Source organism: Anabrus simplex, chromosome 4 (assembly GCF_040414725.1).
Source record: "Anabrus simplex isolate iqAnaSimp1 chromosome 4, ASM4041472v1, whole genome shotgun sequence".
Classification (NCBI taxonomy): Eukaryota; Metazoa; Arthropoda; class Insecta; order Orthoptera; family Tettigoniidae; genus Anabrus; species Anabrus simplex.
The window spans coordinates 19,413,221-19,429,842 of NC_090268.1; the positions used below are offsets into that span (position 1 = coordinate 19,413,221).

At 38.3% G+C, this 16,622-nt stretch overlaps 1 protein-coding gene across 3 annotated transcripts in view; it reads right to left on the reverse strand.

Moving 5' to 3' along the window:
* Positions 1–1,886: 1,886 nt before the first annotated feature.
* The window catches only part of Ca-Ma2d (Ca[2+] channel Muscle-specific alpha2/delta subunit), a 318,622-nt gene continuing 303,886 nt past the window's right edge, over positions 1,887–16,622 (reverse strand). For 2 of the 3 annotated variants that reach the window (XM_067145020.2, XM_067145018.2), the window contains 2 exons: positions 14,311–14,509; positions 1,888–4,215 (listed from right to left, as the gene is read on the reverse strand). In XM_067145020.2, the coding sequence (XP_067001121.2) occupies positions 4,108–4,215; positions 14,311–14,509 (307 nt within the window). In that variant the 3' untranslated portion in view covers positions 1,888–4,107. Of the gene's footprint in view, positions 4,216–14,310; positions 14,510–16,622 lie in introns of all 3 variants that reach the window. The other variant, XM_067145019.2, reaches the window with a different exon arrangement.

The window sequence follows — 16,622 nt, forward strand, 5'->3', positions numbered from 1 at the left end:
CTCCAACCGTCCATTATCATCCTCCTCCTTCCTCTTCACATGAAGCTGCTTTATTAGTAGCAGTTGCTGAGAGGAACCTGGCAGAGGGACACTGCACTGGATTTCACACAACAGATTTAATTTAATTTAATTTTAACTACACCACACTAAATATTTATTGGACGAGCAGTCAAAATATCAACCGGAGAATTACCCCTCAAAGAGCACGAGTGGGTAAAATTTCAACCATAGTCAAACCCCACCAAAAGGACGAGAGGTCAATATATCAACTACGTAATTTATCTCGCATTTTGCCATGAATTATGGCTTATGAAAATTATCTACTCCTTTTGTTACTAATATATGAGACACTACAATGCGCAATGTTATGGCTTATGAAAATGTTCAGAAGAATTTGGCAGCTGCTTTTCCCACTACAAATAAAGCAATTAGTTCCTTAAAAGCAGTGAACATGGCTGGACGTGCGACAGAAGAGAGATATTATTAGCAAAGTGAAGAGAAACCTGTGCGCAATAAGCTGGAAAGATATGAGGGAAGTGTATTTGCTAACTAAGATGCATAACCTCCACCATACAGTCACTTTATGGATGACAATGGGATTGCACCAAAGCCTGCAATAATCAGGACCTACAATGCGCATATGGGTTATTGTGACAAGAGTGATCATATGGCCACTAGTTACGATATTTCCCACCGAACATGGAAGTGGACAAAGAAACTATTTTTCCATCTGCTGAGCATAGTTACAGTATTTTGAAAGCCTTCATCATTCACAGATCATGTGAAGTAAAGCTGTCTCACAAGGAGTTTTGTGAGCTACTTCTTAGAAATCTAAAACATGTTGCTCAAGACATGAACCCGGAACTACCATCCAGTAATCTTGCCAGACGTTACCAGTGTTGCATGCTTCTCTCGCCTTGAAGAGAAAAGTTCTAAACATTGGTCTCGGAAGGTATCATCTCACAGGTGAAAAGAAGGGAAAGGCATCAAGACCGAATTTCCATTGTGAGGAATACGGTGTAGCACTTAGCGTATATCCTTGCTTCAAAATGTACCACACCAAAAGTACCTTTCAAGGTCTACGTTTTTACCTTCATCTTTATGAAATTATTAATTTGTTTGAATGTTGTTTTTTTGCCTCGAGATGTAAAGTGATAAGAAAAAAATTCACTACTTCCTTGTAGAGTCTCCACTATCAGAATGGCCTGTTTCCTGTCATTACGTCAGAGCATTAGTTTCCTGTTACTGATCTCGCCTGATCTTAGAACATAAATTGCCATGTCAAGCAATACTATTGCTCCATATCTAATGAATGACTCAGGGAGGTTTTCATGTCATTTCGAAGGTTTTCCTACATGCAATATTGGGTACAGTGTGTGCAAATTCACAGGTAATGTAGTGTAATAAAAGATTAATTGGACTTATTAATAAATTGTAACTATTGTTTTATAAATAATTTACTATCATCACATTCCCCATTCTGTGTGGAATAATCCAATATTTATTTGAAGTTGTTCTTTCAAAGTCTCCAATTTCTACGAGAGTATAAGTAAGACGGTGTAGTTCATACTATCGCTAGGAAAGAAAACTCTGGCCAGCATGGGCTTGGATCTTACTATTACTCTGTCCGCCAAGGAATACACGTGCGCACGCACACCCGTCTGATAAAGGTTAATAGAAAATTTACAAATTTAATTACTAGCACAACACACTTCTTACAAGACAAGTTTGCAACACATGCATTTGAAACAGATTTTGGACTAGGTGCGATAAGCCTTAGTGTATTTCTGTTTGCAGCGGGCTGGTTTTTGCCAATGACCACATCTCCTCTTCTGTGCTTATTAAGAAATAGGAGGTTCTATGCAGGTGTGAACCAGACTTACCCAAGAAAGAGTCAGCAGAGAAGGGCAGAGGTTCAGCTGACTGGCCAGCGAGACAGAGCAAGTAAACTACACATCAGAAGAAAACATAGCCCCATTAGCTGCATATTGTGCCTAGTTTCAAAACTAAATGTATCATCATTCGAAGTGTCAATACTTTTAAAAACATACAATAATAGTTACTTAGGAGGAGGTACCCCCCTGCCCGTTAGAGCCAGCTGCTCTTGTGCTTTATACGCACAACTTCATTCACCAAGTTCATTCCTAACTTAGCCTTTATCTCTTTCTCCTCATTGTGAGTACCCACCTGCCATTATTTCCAGATATTTGTACCAATAATCATACAATAAAATATAAAATACATGGAAAATTTCCTAATCTCTATATTTTCAGGGAAAATCACATACACAAAAACACAGGGCAACCATAACAAAGAGTCAAATGTACAAATGAAACAACAAGAAATATCTTGAGGATTTCTACCTCAGACAACACTCAACTGTTACCATTTTATACTAATGTATCCAAACCCAGGATATAGGGGAGATTGTTGCCTCTTATGTTTAGATCATTGTTTTTACACATTCACACTTATTGGCAAGATGCTACTTATATCTGAAGATACAATTGAGTAGTGCAAATCTTTAATAGTCATTATTAAAATCGGTGTAAAGCACTGAGTGAAGATTAAGGTTTTAAATTGTATTTTAATTTGTTTACAAATTTTCAGGACAACAACAGAGATTTTATAATGTTACAAAATGGACATTTAAATTGTGTTTTTTAATTCTTGAAGACATCACCAAGAAAAGGAATGTAAACTTTATAACACTGAATTTTTATCATTGATTATAGTTTGTTATGTACGGTTCATAAGTTTATCATTTTAGCTGAAGATGGTCTAAACTATAGACCAAAACTAGTTCTACTGTAAATGAGATAGAATAAAGTTGTATAACAGAATTTGTGAGTGTTGACAAGTGTGTTGTGAAATAAACAAAAGCTATGGCTTCCAGCTCTCTGCCTAGTATTGTACTGGTTATACTTTGTTAATATTTGTAATGTGTGTTTTAACATTAAGATAATGGGAATGTGTCTTTGTTAATTATGCAGTAAGCCTAAACATATGTAGCTGAAGATGTCTACAAAGTAGACGAAACATGTTCTACAGTTTTTAATTTGTCTTAAGGAAATAAACAGTATCAAACAGGTGGAACTGTTGTAATTTTACTTCCTTTAGCAGTTATTAGGAGCATGTCATGAAACCAGTTATAAAACATTCCCTCTTTTATCTGCATCCCACAAAGAGGGACACCAGATATGATCCACTCAAGCATTACTACAGAATCTTCTGAAGTTATGTACCAAATTTGAGATTTTTAAATTCATTACCTTAGGAGCAGGGATCAAAAATATTAAATGATATACAGAATGAGTTTGAAAAAAATTCAGCTTATAAATGGCAGGGCTATGCATTTAAATCATCCAGGCAGTAGCTGGTAGTGAACATGTCAATATATAGTATAACAGTGGGGTCACATGGCATGCACTTTAGACCTTTTTAGTGTCTCAGAATCCGTTGGCACATAGGATCAGTGATAGATGGCAAATTTTGAGTTTGGCACAGTGAACACTATCTCTTTATAATTATTGCTTCACTGCATACTGCAGGAATAAGTAATTTCTAATCAGTACTTACCTGCACTCAGTTCACAGCCACATAAATTCATAATTTTGAGAAACTGTCGTACTAATTTTATTTATTTTCATTTTTAATGTACTTACCAAGTTCTGGTAGATGTTTTGATAAGCACTAAATGCTCAGAATTTCGTTCAGAATTTTCTTAGCCTAATATGAGTATTAATCTCACTCTATAGTTTATTATTTCCATTTTCTGTTGATTTCCTGTGACATTTTTATTAATGTGATGAAATTAACTCTAGTATCTAACTACTGTTGCTGGAAGTACTGTACTTCAGTACTATTCTTTGGATGTTTGGCAACATTTCATTGGATGTATTATTATCTTTATCGGTTCTCCATGTGCTAGAGAAGGGTCTATGTGAGGAGTAACTAACAATGTTGGATGTATTGTTTTATTTTTAAAATAATAACATGTAAAAAGTATTTAACCAACAAACATGTTTGTAGGATATAAATATCCAACAAAACAATGCTATAAAATATTAAATAAGAGTGTGGAAGGGTGAGAGATTTCTCTCTTTCTCATGAATGCATCTTGTATCCAGTCATGAGCACTATCCAGGAAATAATTAGCACTGTAATACTGAGGCTGAAGTGAGTGCAGTCACCACATTGGTGTTGAGTATTTTCCTGAAAGAGACAAGAAGAAATTATTTTAGTATATATTCCACAATTATTGTTTATTATACATTCAGAAGATCTGGGAGAGAAGGGTTAAGATATGCTTAGCACTGTGGCTTAGCTGCTAGCTTTCCACCAAAATCACTGAGGTTCAAATCACAGTGGACTTTTTAACTGAAAATACATGTGGTATGAGGAATAGCATTCAGACGTTACCCCAGGCCAAAGCCCAAAATGAGCCAGGGTTGCTCCAGCGATGCCAGAAGTAACTGATATAAGCTGAAGAAATGCATTGCTGTTGTGATTTTAATCTTATTTATGTGCTTGTGCTGATGATGGCTCCATGTCCACATTTATTCCATTAATAATCTTTTTAGACTGTAATATGTGTATTGATTTATTGGTTTAACAATATATTCTCAAGTTAATAGTCAATACAGACCATGAGCATGATTACTTATAATGCTTAAATTATTTCAAACATAAGATATATTCAAACTTCATTTTTTATTATAGATAAACACTGAGTGGCCAAAAGTCAAGGGAAGACACCGAATGTGATGTTAATAATGAGCTCCTGCACCAAGAGCCCTAAAAACAGCACCAATACAGTGAGGCATCAACTCTACAAGGGGTCGGAATCGTTCTGGAGGGATCTGGACCCATGCATCTTGCATTGTTACCCACGGTTGGTCTTGTGTATTTGGCGCAGGGTTTATGGAGTGTATGCCAGCATCGACAGCATTTCATAACTGCTCAATTGGATTCATATTTGGGTATCTGGAGGGCCAATCCATGGTCGTAACTTCACTGGAGTGCTCCTCCAACCACCTGCATGCCACCACAGAGCGGTCACATGGCACATTGTCCTGTTCAAACATGACATCTCTATCAGGGTGCTCTAGGACCAGAAAGGGGTGCCAATGGTTGGAAAGATTGTCCACATAACGTGACCTGTCAGCGCCCCCTACAGCTGGACAATGGGGCTAATTGCCACCCAGACCTGAAATGAGCCACCTCCCACCTGGACACAACCTTGTTGACATGCAGGATCCATAACTCCATGGAGCATACGCCACACTCTCACACGCCCATCAGCTCGATACAACTGGAACCGGGATTCATCGGGCCATACCACACACTGCCATTGATCCATGATCCATTGCCGATGTTCATGGGCCCATGCACGTAGCTCAGTTCTGTGTCAAGGTGTCAGCAAAGGGACACGTGTTGGTCATCGGATGATGAAGCCTATGCAGTGCAGTTGCCTCCTTTACAGTCCTGCCTCTGAACATTCAACTGGGTGGTGATCTGATGCATAGTAGCCTGTCGAGCGCCCTGTATGGTTCTGTGGAGGCGATGTAATATCTATTTGTTGAACACCTGTTGTCTTCCTGTGCAGCAGTTTACGCAGTTTGTAACATTCTCTCTGTGATATTGAAGATCCACCCTCGACACTGTTGACCTCGGAAACCCGAATTCGCGTGTTATTTCCGCAATGGTATGACCCGTGCGCCATGTGCCAATGGTCATGCCACATTCAAAGTCAGGTAACATGCGACATATTGCCATCTTCACAACAGTGGTGTCTGTGACAGAATGCTCAGCTATGCTGCAGCTAGCCGCAATGTTCAGGGGTCACATACGACACATTTTCTAATGGGACACCCCTTCCCATGACTTTTGGCCACTCAGTGTATTTTTGTGTAATGTTTTTGTACCACAGTTACCTCCTTCCTGGGTATTTCAACTGCGCACCTACTCTACGGCCATCTATGCCAACGGACATGAACATTTAAACTTCCAAAAACTTTCTTCTTCGACAGTTAGATGGCTCTAGCATCGATTTGTTAGCTCACTCTTATGACAAGACACAAACTACTTAACAGAGAAATGTTTATTGTGGGAGTTGGTAAACCTGTTCTTTTGAGGATTGTTTTTTAATATACCAAAGTTGTCAACACTTATGGTGGTCCTTCCTCTATTGTAATCTACCTATCACATGCTTGTAAATATGTTCTTTAGCCAATCAAACCCGGGGGTGTGTATGGGAATTCAGCCTATAAGCATATTGTAGTTTTATTTAATTTGGAACTTTCCCCTATAGAACTATATAAGGAGGGCAATTGTCTGAATTGCTCCAGTGTTTAGAGTGTGATTTGATGGGGGCCATATAGTGCTAGGGAGGCCTGCTTGAAGAAGAGCCAGTGATACAAGGTCATGGCAGAATTTACCTATAAATGTGATCGTGCCAGCGGGTAGTCTGAGGGGAAGGTTTTAGCTGTTTCTTAATGTAATTTTGTAATTTGGTGATAAATATAGGACCTTCTGAAAAGTCTTTGGACTCTACTTCTATTCCCTACTGGGAAATATGTACTGTAAGGCAATCCGAGTGGTGACCCTCAGTCGTCTCTCCTTCAACTTTAGATTGCAGTGACTAACGTTTTCAACCTCTAAATTTTGAAAATCTTGTCTCGGCTTTTTTGTCGTGCTGACCATACGACACCTTGTAATCTGCAGGCCTTTGGGCTGAGCAGCGGTCGCTTGGTAGGCCAAGGCCCTTCAAGGGCTGTAGTGCCCTGGGGGGGTTGTCTCGGCTTTAAATGTTCCTCCTTTAGTCAGCCTTCTAGTATGGGATGAGCCTCTGTGTCATAGGGCCTTAAGCCCGCATAGGTTCTTGTTCTTCCAGAAATTTCTATAAGGAGTGCTGATGTTTTGCCTCCTTGCCTTTTGTTGATGGCCTCTTATATGGGTTATACCTCTGTTTATTTTTTAGGATAAGTGTGTCTTAATTTTGGTTCCCTCTCAGGACAGTTATTAAAATTATTATGAAGCATTGCAATTGATAAGCCCACCATTGGGCAACTGTGAATGAATACTTTGAAGTGGGGGCACCCGATGGGTTGCCTAGTGTAATTTAAGTGTGTCAAAAGAAACCAATTGCCCGTTCGAGGCTAGACTTTTTTGTATTTTGGAGCTGAGACTCCTATGAAATGTACCTGCCAGGAGCAGTTATGCTCTTTCATATGTAATTTAATGACTGGGTGTTTATCTCAAGTTATTTTGTACTTGTAAATTTTCTATCTCTCAATTTTAAGAAAGGAAAAGAAGTTCCAAATTAGTTATACTAAAAATAAATAAATAAATAAATAAATAAATAAATAAATAAATAAATAAATAAATAAATAAATAAATAAATAAATAAATAAATAAATAAATAAATAAATAAATAAATAATCAATCAATCAATCAATCCTGATCTGCATTTAAAAAGTTGCCCAGATGCAAGATTCCCTATCTGTTGTTTTCCTAGCCTATTCTTAAATGATTTTGAAGAAATTGGAATTTTATTGAACATCTCCCTTGGTAAATTATTCCAATCCCTAACTCCCCTTCCTATAAACAAATATTTGCCCCAATTCCTCCACTTCAATTCCAACTTTATTTTTTATATTGTGTTCTTTCCTACTTTTAAAGATTCTAGTCAAACTAATTCATCTACTGATGTCATTCCACACCATCTCTCTGCTGACACCCCTCAACCTACCACTTATAATACCAATATAGTTGGTCTGTTATTGAACAATATAAATTTTCAAGATAACTCATTCCTAGTTGCCAGCGTTTCACCCCAGTGTGCTAAAAATTGGGCTCTTCAGTCAGTAAACACTGGCAATCAGGAATGAGTTAGCTGGAAAATTTATTATAATGTCCAATAACGGACCAACTATATTGGTATTATAAATTTACTCATTTGGGACAAATATTTCAGGTTCTCTATGGGAATCAACATCTATATCATAACATACCACTTAGTCGAGCAGCTCATCTCCTTTCTCTCAAGTCTTCCCAGTCCAAACTTTGCAACGTTTTTGTAACACTACTCTTTTGTCGGAAATCGCTCAGAACAAATGGTGCTTCTTTCCTTTGGATTTTTTTCAGTTCTTGAATCAAGTAATCCTGGTGAGGGTCCCATATACTGGAACCATGCTCTAGTTGGGGTCTTACCAGAGACTTATATGCCCTCTCGTTTACATTCTTACTACCACCCTTAGTCTCTCGTAACCATGTGGAGATATCTGTACCCTTTATTTACAATCATGTTTATGTGATTACCCCAATGAAGATTTCTTTATATTAAGATCTCGGTACTTATAATGATCCCCAAAGGGAACTTTCACCCCATCAATGCAGTAATTAAAACTGAGAGGACTTCTCCTATTTGTGAAACTCACAACCTGATTTTAAACCCCGTTTATCACCATACCATTGCCTGCTGTCCATTTCATAACATTATCAAGGTAATTTTGCAGTTGCTCACAATCTTGTAACTTATTTAATACTCTATACAGAATAACATCATCTGCAAAAAGCCATATATCTGATTCCACTTCTTTCCTCATATGTATAAGAAAACATAAAGGTTCAATAATACTGCCCTGAGGAATTCCCCTCTTAATTATTACACGGTCACCGAGCTCGATAGCTGCAGTCGCTTAAGTGCAGCCAGTATCTAGTAATCGGGAGGCAGTGGGTTCGAACCCCACTGTTGGCAGCCCTGAAGATGGTTTTCCGTGGTTTCACATTTTCACACCAGGCAAATGCTGCGGCTGTATCTTAATTAAGGCCACGGCCGCTTCTTTCCCATTCCTAGGCCTTTTCTATCCCATCGTTGGCATAAGACATATCTGTGTCGGTGTGACGTAAAGCAAATAGCATAGTATTACAGGGTCAGATAAAGCTTCACCTACCCTAATTCTCTGAGATCTATTTTCTAGAAGTATAGCAACCCATTTAGTCCTCTGTAAGCCACGGAAACCGTGGAAGAGTATTCATAATTTAAAAGCCATTCATAGTGCATGTGCAGTGTTAAAGAAAGTATAGAAAATGCTGTAAAATGTTGGTGAAATCTTATTCTAAAATCTTGTCTAGTTAGGACCCTTTGATGTTCTTCGATAAAATGAAACTTGTAATGTTATTTATAATTACTGGAAGATTATGAGTGACTTAGTTATACTGCATTTTCGTCTTTTGTTCATCTCTCCCTCTAGAGCATCGTGACCTTGAAATAAGCGTCAAGCTTGGATGTTCAGTGACTCTGAGGTCTGTGCTTGCTCAGGAACTCTCGAGTTAGATTGGTCAGTTCTTACTAGCTAGCCAGTAATGTGTATGTGTGTCTTTATGTGAGGAGATTCCATTCACCCAATGGTTTCAAAGTTATGGTGTATACAATCACTTTCCAGATACAGTAACTCGTGGGGAGATCTTTCTATAGAGAGCTGCTAAGTGAAATTAAATCCAAAATCTGTTCCAACTACAGTACATGCACACTTTGTGAAGATTCTTTCAATGACTTTCATTATATATTGCATATACATAAGTGATCATTGCCTTGTAAATTTTGGAAGGGAAATTTTGAAGAGAAAAATTGTTTTGTATAGCATTGTTAAACTAAACTAAATACAAGTGAGTTTTCTCTCATTGGTTGGCCGGCAGGCATGCCCTGCATATCTCACTCCTGTTGACTCATCACTCCCCGCTATGCGGCGTAGCAACAAGGGCAGCACTTCACACACTTTATCTGTGTATGACGAGAGATAACAATTAAAATTAAGAAAATAAGAATTACCTTGTATGTTTTCAATTTTAACATTTTCGTAGCCCGCCATGCTGAGCTCTTTGAAACTCCGGCTCCTTGTCCAAGTCATCTTAGGAATTTTGTAGGCGTATGTTCTAATATTTCAGCAATTTCATTTACTTTTTCCTCGTTAAGTACACTTTCTTAACACTTCTCTTCTTATCGAGTTAAGAACCAGTTCCTCTCAATTTGTTTCCACATTTCCGCACGGTCTCTCTATGTGGAGGGCGTACACCTGGAAATTGTGTTACAAATCGCGTAATGACTTCCCTGCAAGACTCTGTTTTCACATAATTATCGTACATAAATACCTTTTCCTCTACCTTGTACACATGTGGAGGCATTATGAGAATTATAACCCGAAGTAACACTTCACAATTCGAGAACAGTTGGAGCAACTTAATACAAGTTCTAAACACGGACCTGAACTGCGAAGTGTGGACATTCTCGGGCTGTCGCTGTGCTGTTTAACGGGAAGTGATGAGTCAACAGGAGGCAGATAAGCTGGGCGCACCTGCCGGCCAACCGATGACAGAAACTACTGTACTAGAGTACAATAAATGTTAATATTAGGAAGCAACTCTTTGCATCATTATCTTCATTAATATAGACCAGCAGCATTTCGAAATATGCTATCAGGTCTGCATTACCAATCAGTGAGAGTAAATACAAATTTCTCTAGCATAAACTGGTAACAAAAGGAGAGTTTTCCTATGAAAACTGAACTTATTTAATTAAAAACACATGCGAGCTATCCACGGCTAGCCGTACAACTCTAATTTTTAACCAACATATTTTACTCATGATCCAAACTTTCACTTTTCAGTCACTTATTCACATGCTCTGTTTATGATTTCTCTTTCTTCTCTTCATCCATTCCCTTTTCCAGATTCTCTCTGGATAGGGTAGTGTACAAAGCCCTCCACCTTACTATTTGCAATACAGTCCACAACAGAGCTCCTCCATCTCATTCTAGGATGTCCCCTAGGCCTCTTTCCAGTCTCTGTATCCATGAATGTTCCTGGCATTCTCATCATGTGTCCAAACCATTTCAGCTTTGCAATATCCATCTCTTCTTGAAGTTTACACACTCCTATGTTTCTCCTTATTTCCTCATTTCGTATTCTATCTTGTCTTGTATTTCCCTGTATGCTCCTCAAGAACCTCATTTCAGCTGCTTGTATCTTACTTTGGTTCCACTTAGTTAACGTCCAGGCTGCTGAAGCATAGGTCAGTATAGGTTTATACTAGGACGAGTATAAAACCTTCTTGCACTTCATTGGCACATCTTTGTTCCATACACATGGAAACTGTGTTACAAATCACCTAATGACTTCCCTGCAAGACTCTGTTTTCACATAATATCATATATAAGTACCCTTTCCTCTACCCTGTACACATGTGGAGGCATTATGAGAATTATATCCCAAAGTAACACTTCACAACTCGAGAACAGTTGGTGCGACAGATTAACACCTAATAAACCTTCCAAGCTTTTTTCCATGAATACCTGGTGACTGTGGTTTGTCTGTTTAAGATGAGCTTGATATTTCCTCCAATCACATACTGTAACTTTTGTCTCACATCATACTTTCTTCCTGCAGTGTGCTTACGAATTCACTCTACCTCTTCGATAACGTGGAGCTTTCTTTAGCGGTGAACAACCTATAACGAAAACTACCAAACCTGTGCTACTACTTAAACTGATGCCATGCAAATTACATTAAAAGGGCATGCTTCTCTCTTATGTCAGGAACGGGATTGTCAACAGAGTGGGCAGAAAAATACCAACTTCCATACATGTGTATGTCAGAAACACTATACCAACCTTGATGAAAATAATACCTGTGCCCCAACTTAACGTTATCAGATTTTGAAAAGAAATATTAGGGATTACTGTATTTGCTAATATTTAGTAACACCAATTTAGAAGGGACTGTCATGACAATGGTCTAATATTAAAGTGAAAATACACCATTCTAAGCAAGTTGGCTGATCATGTAATGGTAGGGTTGCATTCAAGAGATGGTTGGTTTGATGGTTTCTCATTTTCATGCTTTCACTTAATTAAGGCCATGATCTGTATCTTATCACTCCTATCTCTTTCACATCCCAATGCCATCAAATATCTGTATGCATTAGTGTGGTATTAAACTGTTCAGAAAAAAAAAAAAAAAAAAAAGATAATATTTTATTAAATAAATTCTAAAGCTACAATCCCTCAAATGATGATGATGATGATGATGATGATGATGATGATGTCCATTATTTAAAGGGGCCTAACAGTTACGTCATCAGCCCCTAATAGTATGCGGTGCAATGAAATGTAAAATAAAACTTCAAAATGTATTCACTGACTAGAATCTAAATTGAAATGAAATGAAATGAAAAAATGGTAGTGGTACAAAAACAATCAGTGGATCCAATTCACAATACCTTAATTACTGGGATGATGCTTATTATCTAAAGGGGTCCAAAATCAACGTCATCGACCCCTCATAATGGTACTAATCACTGGGAAAGCAGAACCATGGTGTTTCTTCTAGAGTGGGACTAATTATAAGCAATGTAGACCCACGGTGTATGACACATTAAGGTAACACCTATAGTTAACACAAACCGATGGCGTTCTTCACATAATGGAACTGCTTGCAGGTAACACAAACCTATGGTACTTACCATGGGCACCAGCCAAATTCATGGTGTTTCCACATAGTGGTACCAATCACAGGCAACGTAGACCCATGGTGTTTCTCATAAAGTGGTACTACTCATTGGTACCACAGATGCTTTCTGAGGGGATACTGTGGGTGTATTCTTCGTCTGTGTTCCCCACCCACAGGGGTAATCCCTCAATAATCATAATCAAAAAATGTAATTTTTCACATTACCTACACTGCATCAAATTTTCTTCAAAGCACATTTTCCTGTAAGAGGTGTAAAATGCTTCGAAACAGAATGGGACATCCAACATTACATTTCCATGCAAATTGATATCTGCTGTTGATTTTCACAATGCACAGTTATAAATAAACCTTAGTCCCCAACAGGGGTCACAAATTGTGAGCATGGAGAAGTGACTAGAGAGTTTTATATTTTGTCATCTTTCAAGGTACTTCCTGTTGTAGACATAAGAGATCACATACACAACACAAAGTAAATGGTTGATTTCTGAACACTTTTCACTCTGTACATTAATTATTCTTGCTGTCTTTGCCCAGACTTGAATAACAAAAAGAACAATCTCTTTAAATAGATTCTGTTATGAAGAGACTTTTCATTTTTTATAAATTTAATTTTATTGATTGAAGTTGGCAGTTTCTGAGACAATTTCTGATAGGTTGGATGATTATGTATTGTTGAAAAAACTCTTACGCATGTAACAGTCATGTTTGTCATCAAGTTATGTAATATGGTATATTATGCAAGACATATCAAATTCAATAAAGTATTGAAGGCACCAACTTTCTTTTCCTCAAAATCAATTAAAAATAGATTCTGCTGTCGACTGACAATGCTACTTGAATATGTACAGTACATTTAACTAATAACATGCATGAGCTGGTTGATTTATTATAGAAATCATTAACAAAAGGTGATATTTACAAATTCTTTACATTGCGAATAATAGTTTCTGAAGGCTGTTGCCTAGAGTATACATTCTGAGAGTGAGAAAGGACAGCCAGAAACTACATGAATATTACAAGGGCCGGCCTGAAGAGATGGAGACTAAGAGTAGAATATTGAAAATAATGGTAAGTGAGGCTAATGGGTTTGCTCTGAGGTGAAAACTCTCGACTAGACTTCAGTCCACCTGTTTGGTGCATCTTTTAAAGAGGGGAAACCTCCATACCCAACAGTTCATCGCTGGACTGCCTGCATATAGCCTCTGTTCGCTCTCCACCTGGACGGCATATTAACGCGATGACGTCACTGCTCCGCATGCTCGCTGGCAAGAACACGCAGCGCTTCTGGAAAGCTCACTGTATTCAAATCATTAGTTGATACTTACCTTGGATAAAGGATTGGGTCTCCTTTTACATCTGTAAGGTTCTGGTAATCCTATTGCTTTGACCCTACCATTTATGATACTACTGAAATGAAATGAAAAGAAATGGCGTATGGCTTTTAATGCCCGGAGTGTCCGAGGACAAGTTTGGCTCGCCAGATGCAGGTTTTTTTATTTGACTCCCATAGGTGATCTGCGTGTCGTGATGGGGATGAAATGATGATGAACACGACACATACACCCAGTTCCCTTGTCAGTGAAATTAACCAATTATGGTTAAAATTCCCGACCCTGCCGGGAATCAAACCGAGGACCCCTGTGACCAAAAGCCAGCACCCTAACCATTTAGCTATGAAGCCGGGCAATGCTACCACTAAACCTTACTGAATAGGCAACTGTTGAAGTTTAATTATAATATCTACAGAAATCTTTACAGTTACATGCTCAGAACTCTTACCACAGGATGAGAGGTGAAACATCCCGTAAGTCGTCGTCTCGGCAGGTAATTCAGCAGAAGCTTCTGGCAGGGATGTTGTGAAACATTATAGAGAAGTTGTTTTGGTGAAGAGTAGAGCTTCCTGTAGCAAGTTTCATGCATCGTGTCAACCACGACTAAGATCAGATTGCTGTGAGGTATCCGTTTCATACAGAAGGGCCTGAAACATAGTTATTAAATAGGCAAAGTATTTATATGCAAGATAAAAGAATAATTTGCAATCCGAATCAATTCCCTTGGGCTGATGACATAACAATTTTATAGGTAGGAAAAAACATGTTCTAAATATATAAAATAAGAAAAAAATGAAATGGCATATGGCTTTTAGTGCCAGGAGTGTCCGAGGACATGTTTGGCTTGACAGGGGCAGGTCTTTTGAATTGACACCCGTAAGCGACCTGCGCGTTGTGATGAGGATGAAATGATGATGAAGACGATACACACACCCAGTCCCCATGCCAGAGAAATTAATCAGTTAAGGTTAAAATTCCCGACCCTGCCGGGAATCGAATCCGGGACCCCTGTGACCAAAGGCCAGCACGCTAACCATTTAGCCATGGAACTGGACATAAAATAAGAGTTTTGTCCGTACACTGCTTAATTTTTTTTTAAAGTGGTATTTCTGTACAGGTTGTGTCCACAGTAACAAGGAAAAACACTTTTTAATTTTCCAGCATTTTTGTCTGTCCGTATGTACATGCATCACGAGAAAATGGCTGAAGAGAATTGAATTAATATCTGTATGTAAAGTAGGGAAATGATGCACTACAGTCTAAGCTATAAATAATTTTATTCACGCTGAGTGAAATGGTAGTTTAGGCCAAGGCCTATAATTTAATTCTCAAATATTCATATTATTAATGGTGTTATCGACAAATACTACGTAACTTAAGTTATATAGAATTAAATTTCTTATCATTTATGTGTTATACATTTTTACTATACTGGGTATAATAACGAGATATTCATGAATTTCGCTTTTTATTGTCAAGTCCAGATCAACGCCGAACGAGAAAATGGGTGAACAGAATTGAATTAAAATTGGTACATAAAATCTGGGAATAACGTGATAAATAATTTCTATTCACGCTGGATGAAATGGTAGTTTAGGGCAAGGTACAGAAAATTTAATTTTTGAAATACCCATATTATTTGTCCTATCAAAAAGTATTATATACTGTAACAAAAGTTATGAAGAATACAAATTCCAATCATTTATGTCTTATACAGTTTTACCATACCGAGTATGATAATCGTTGTTCCTCATCAAACTCCACCACTCCTGGATCATCCATGCCAACCACGCAAGAGGTGCAAGCCAAGACAACATGATCACGAAGGCGCGTTACCTTTCTCAAAATGAATACAGACATTGTCACTGGCGAGGGAGTGTATGGTGGCTATGAATAATATTTATATTCTATGAACACTTTTTTATAAGTGCCATGCAGACTTCACTTAACCTAGCCATTCTACTCTGTTACTTTGTATTCCATGAAATACACTGCTGTGCAAAACTTAAGGACAAAATTAACTTTTGCATGTTGTTTTGCATAGCTCGATGAAACTTGAATCTTACATTGGAAGAACTGCTATAGTATGGTATGGGAGACAACTGAAAGGAATGTGTGATGGGATGAACAGAAATTACACTTAAGTCTCTGTGACTCATGATGGTCCCCTGGACATCACAAAAGAAGGTACATGGTTCTTACAAGGATGTGTGATCACCACAGACAGCAATGCAACATGTTCCCATGCTGGCCACAAGATTGGTAAGGAGTTCTTTTGGTAGGCCACTTCGTTCTTCCACCAGCGTGGTTGACAACTGGTGAATGGTCGTTGATTGATGTGGATGTGCTGCAATATGTCTACTCAACATGTCTCACATGTGCTTGATGGGATTCAAGTCAGGGGAACGGGCAGGCCAGTCCATTCGCTGAATATCCTCTCATTCCAAGAGCTCCTCCACCTGCGCTATTTGATGCGGTCTTGCATTGTCATACATAAAAAATGAAGTCAGGGCGGAGTGCACCCCTGAAAAGACACACAAGGGGAAGGAGTATACTGTCACAATACCATTGACCAGTGAGTGTAATTCCGTTCAAGGAAATAGAGATCGGTACACCCAGGCAACATTATGCCTCCCCACACCATAACACTTGAACCACCAAAATAAACATGTTTGACAATGTTCCTGGGTGCATTACGTGTTCCCACCTCTCGCCAGATGAGGGTATGTCTAGAATCACTACTCAGACAATCTGCTCTCA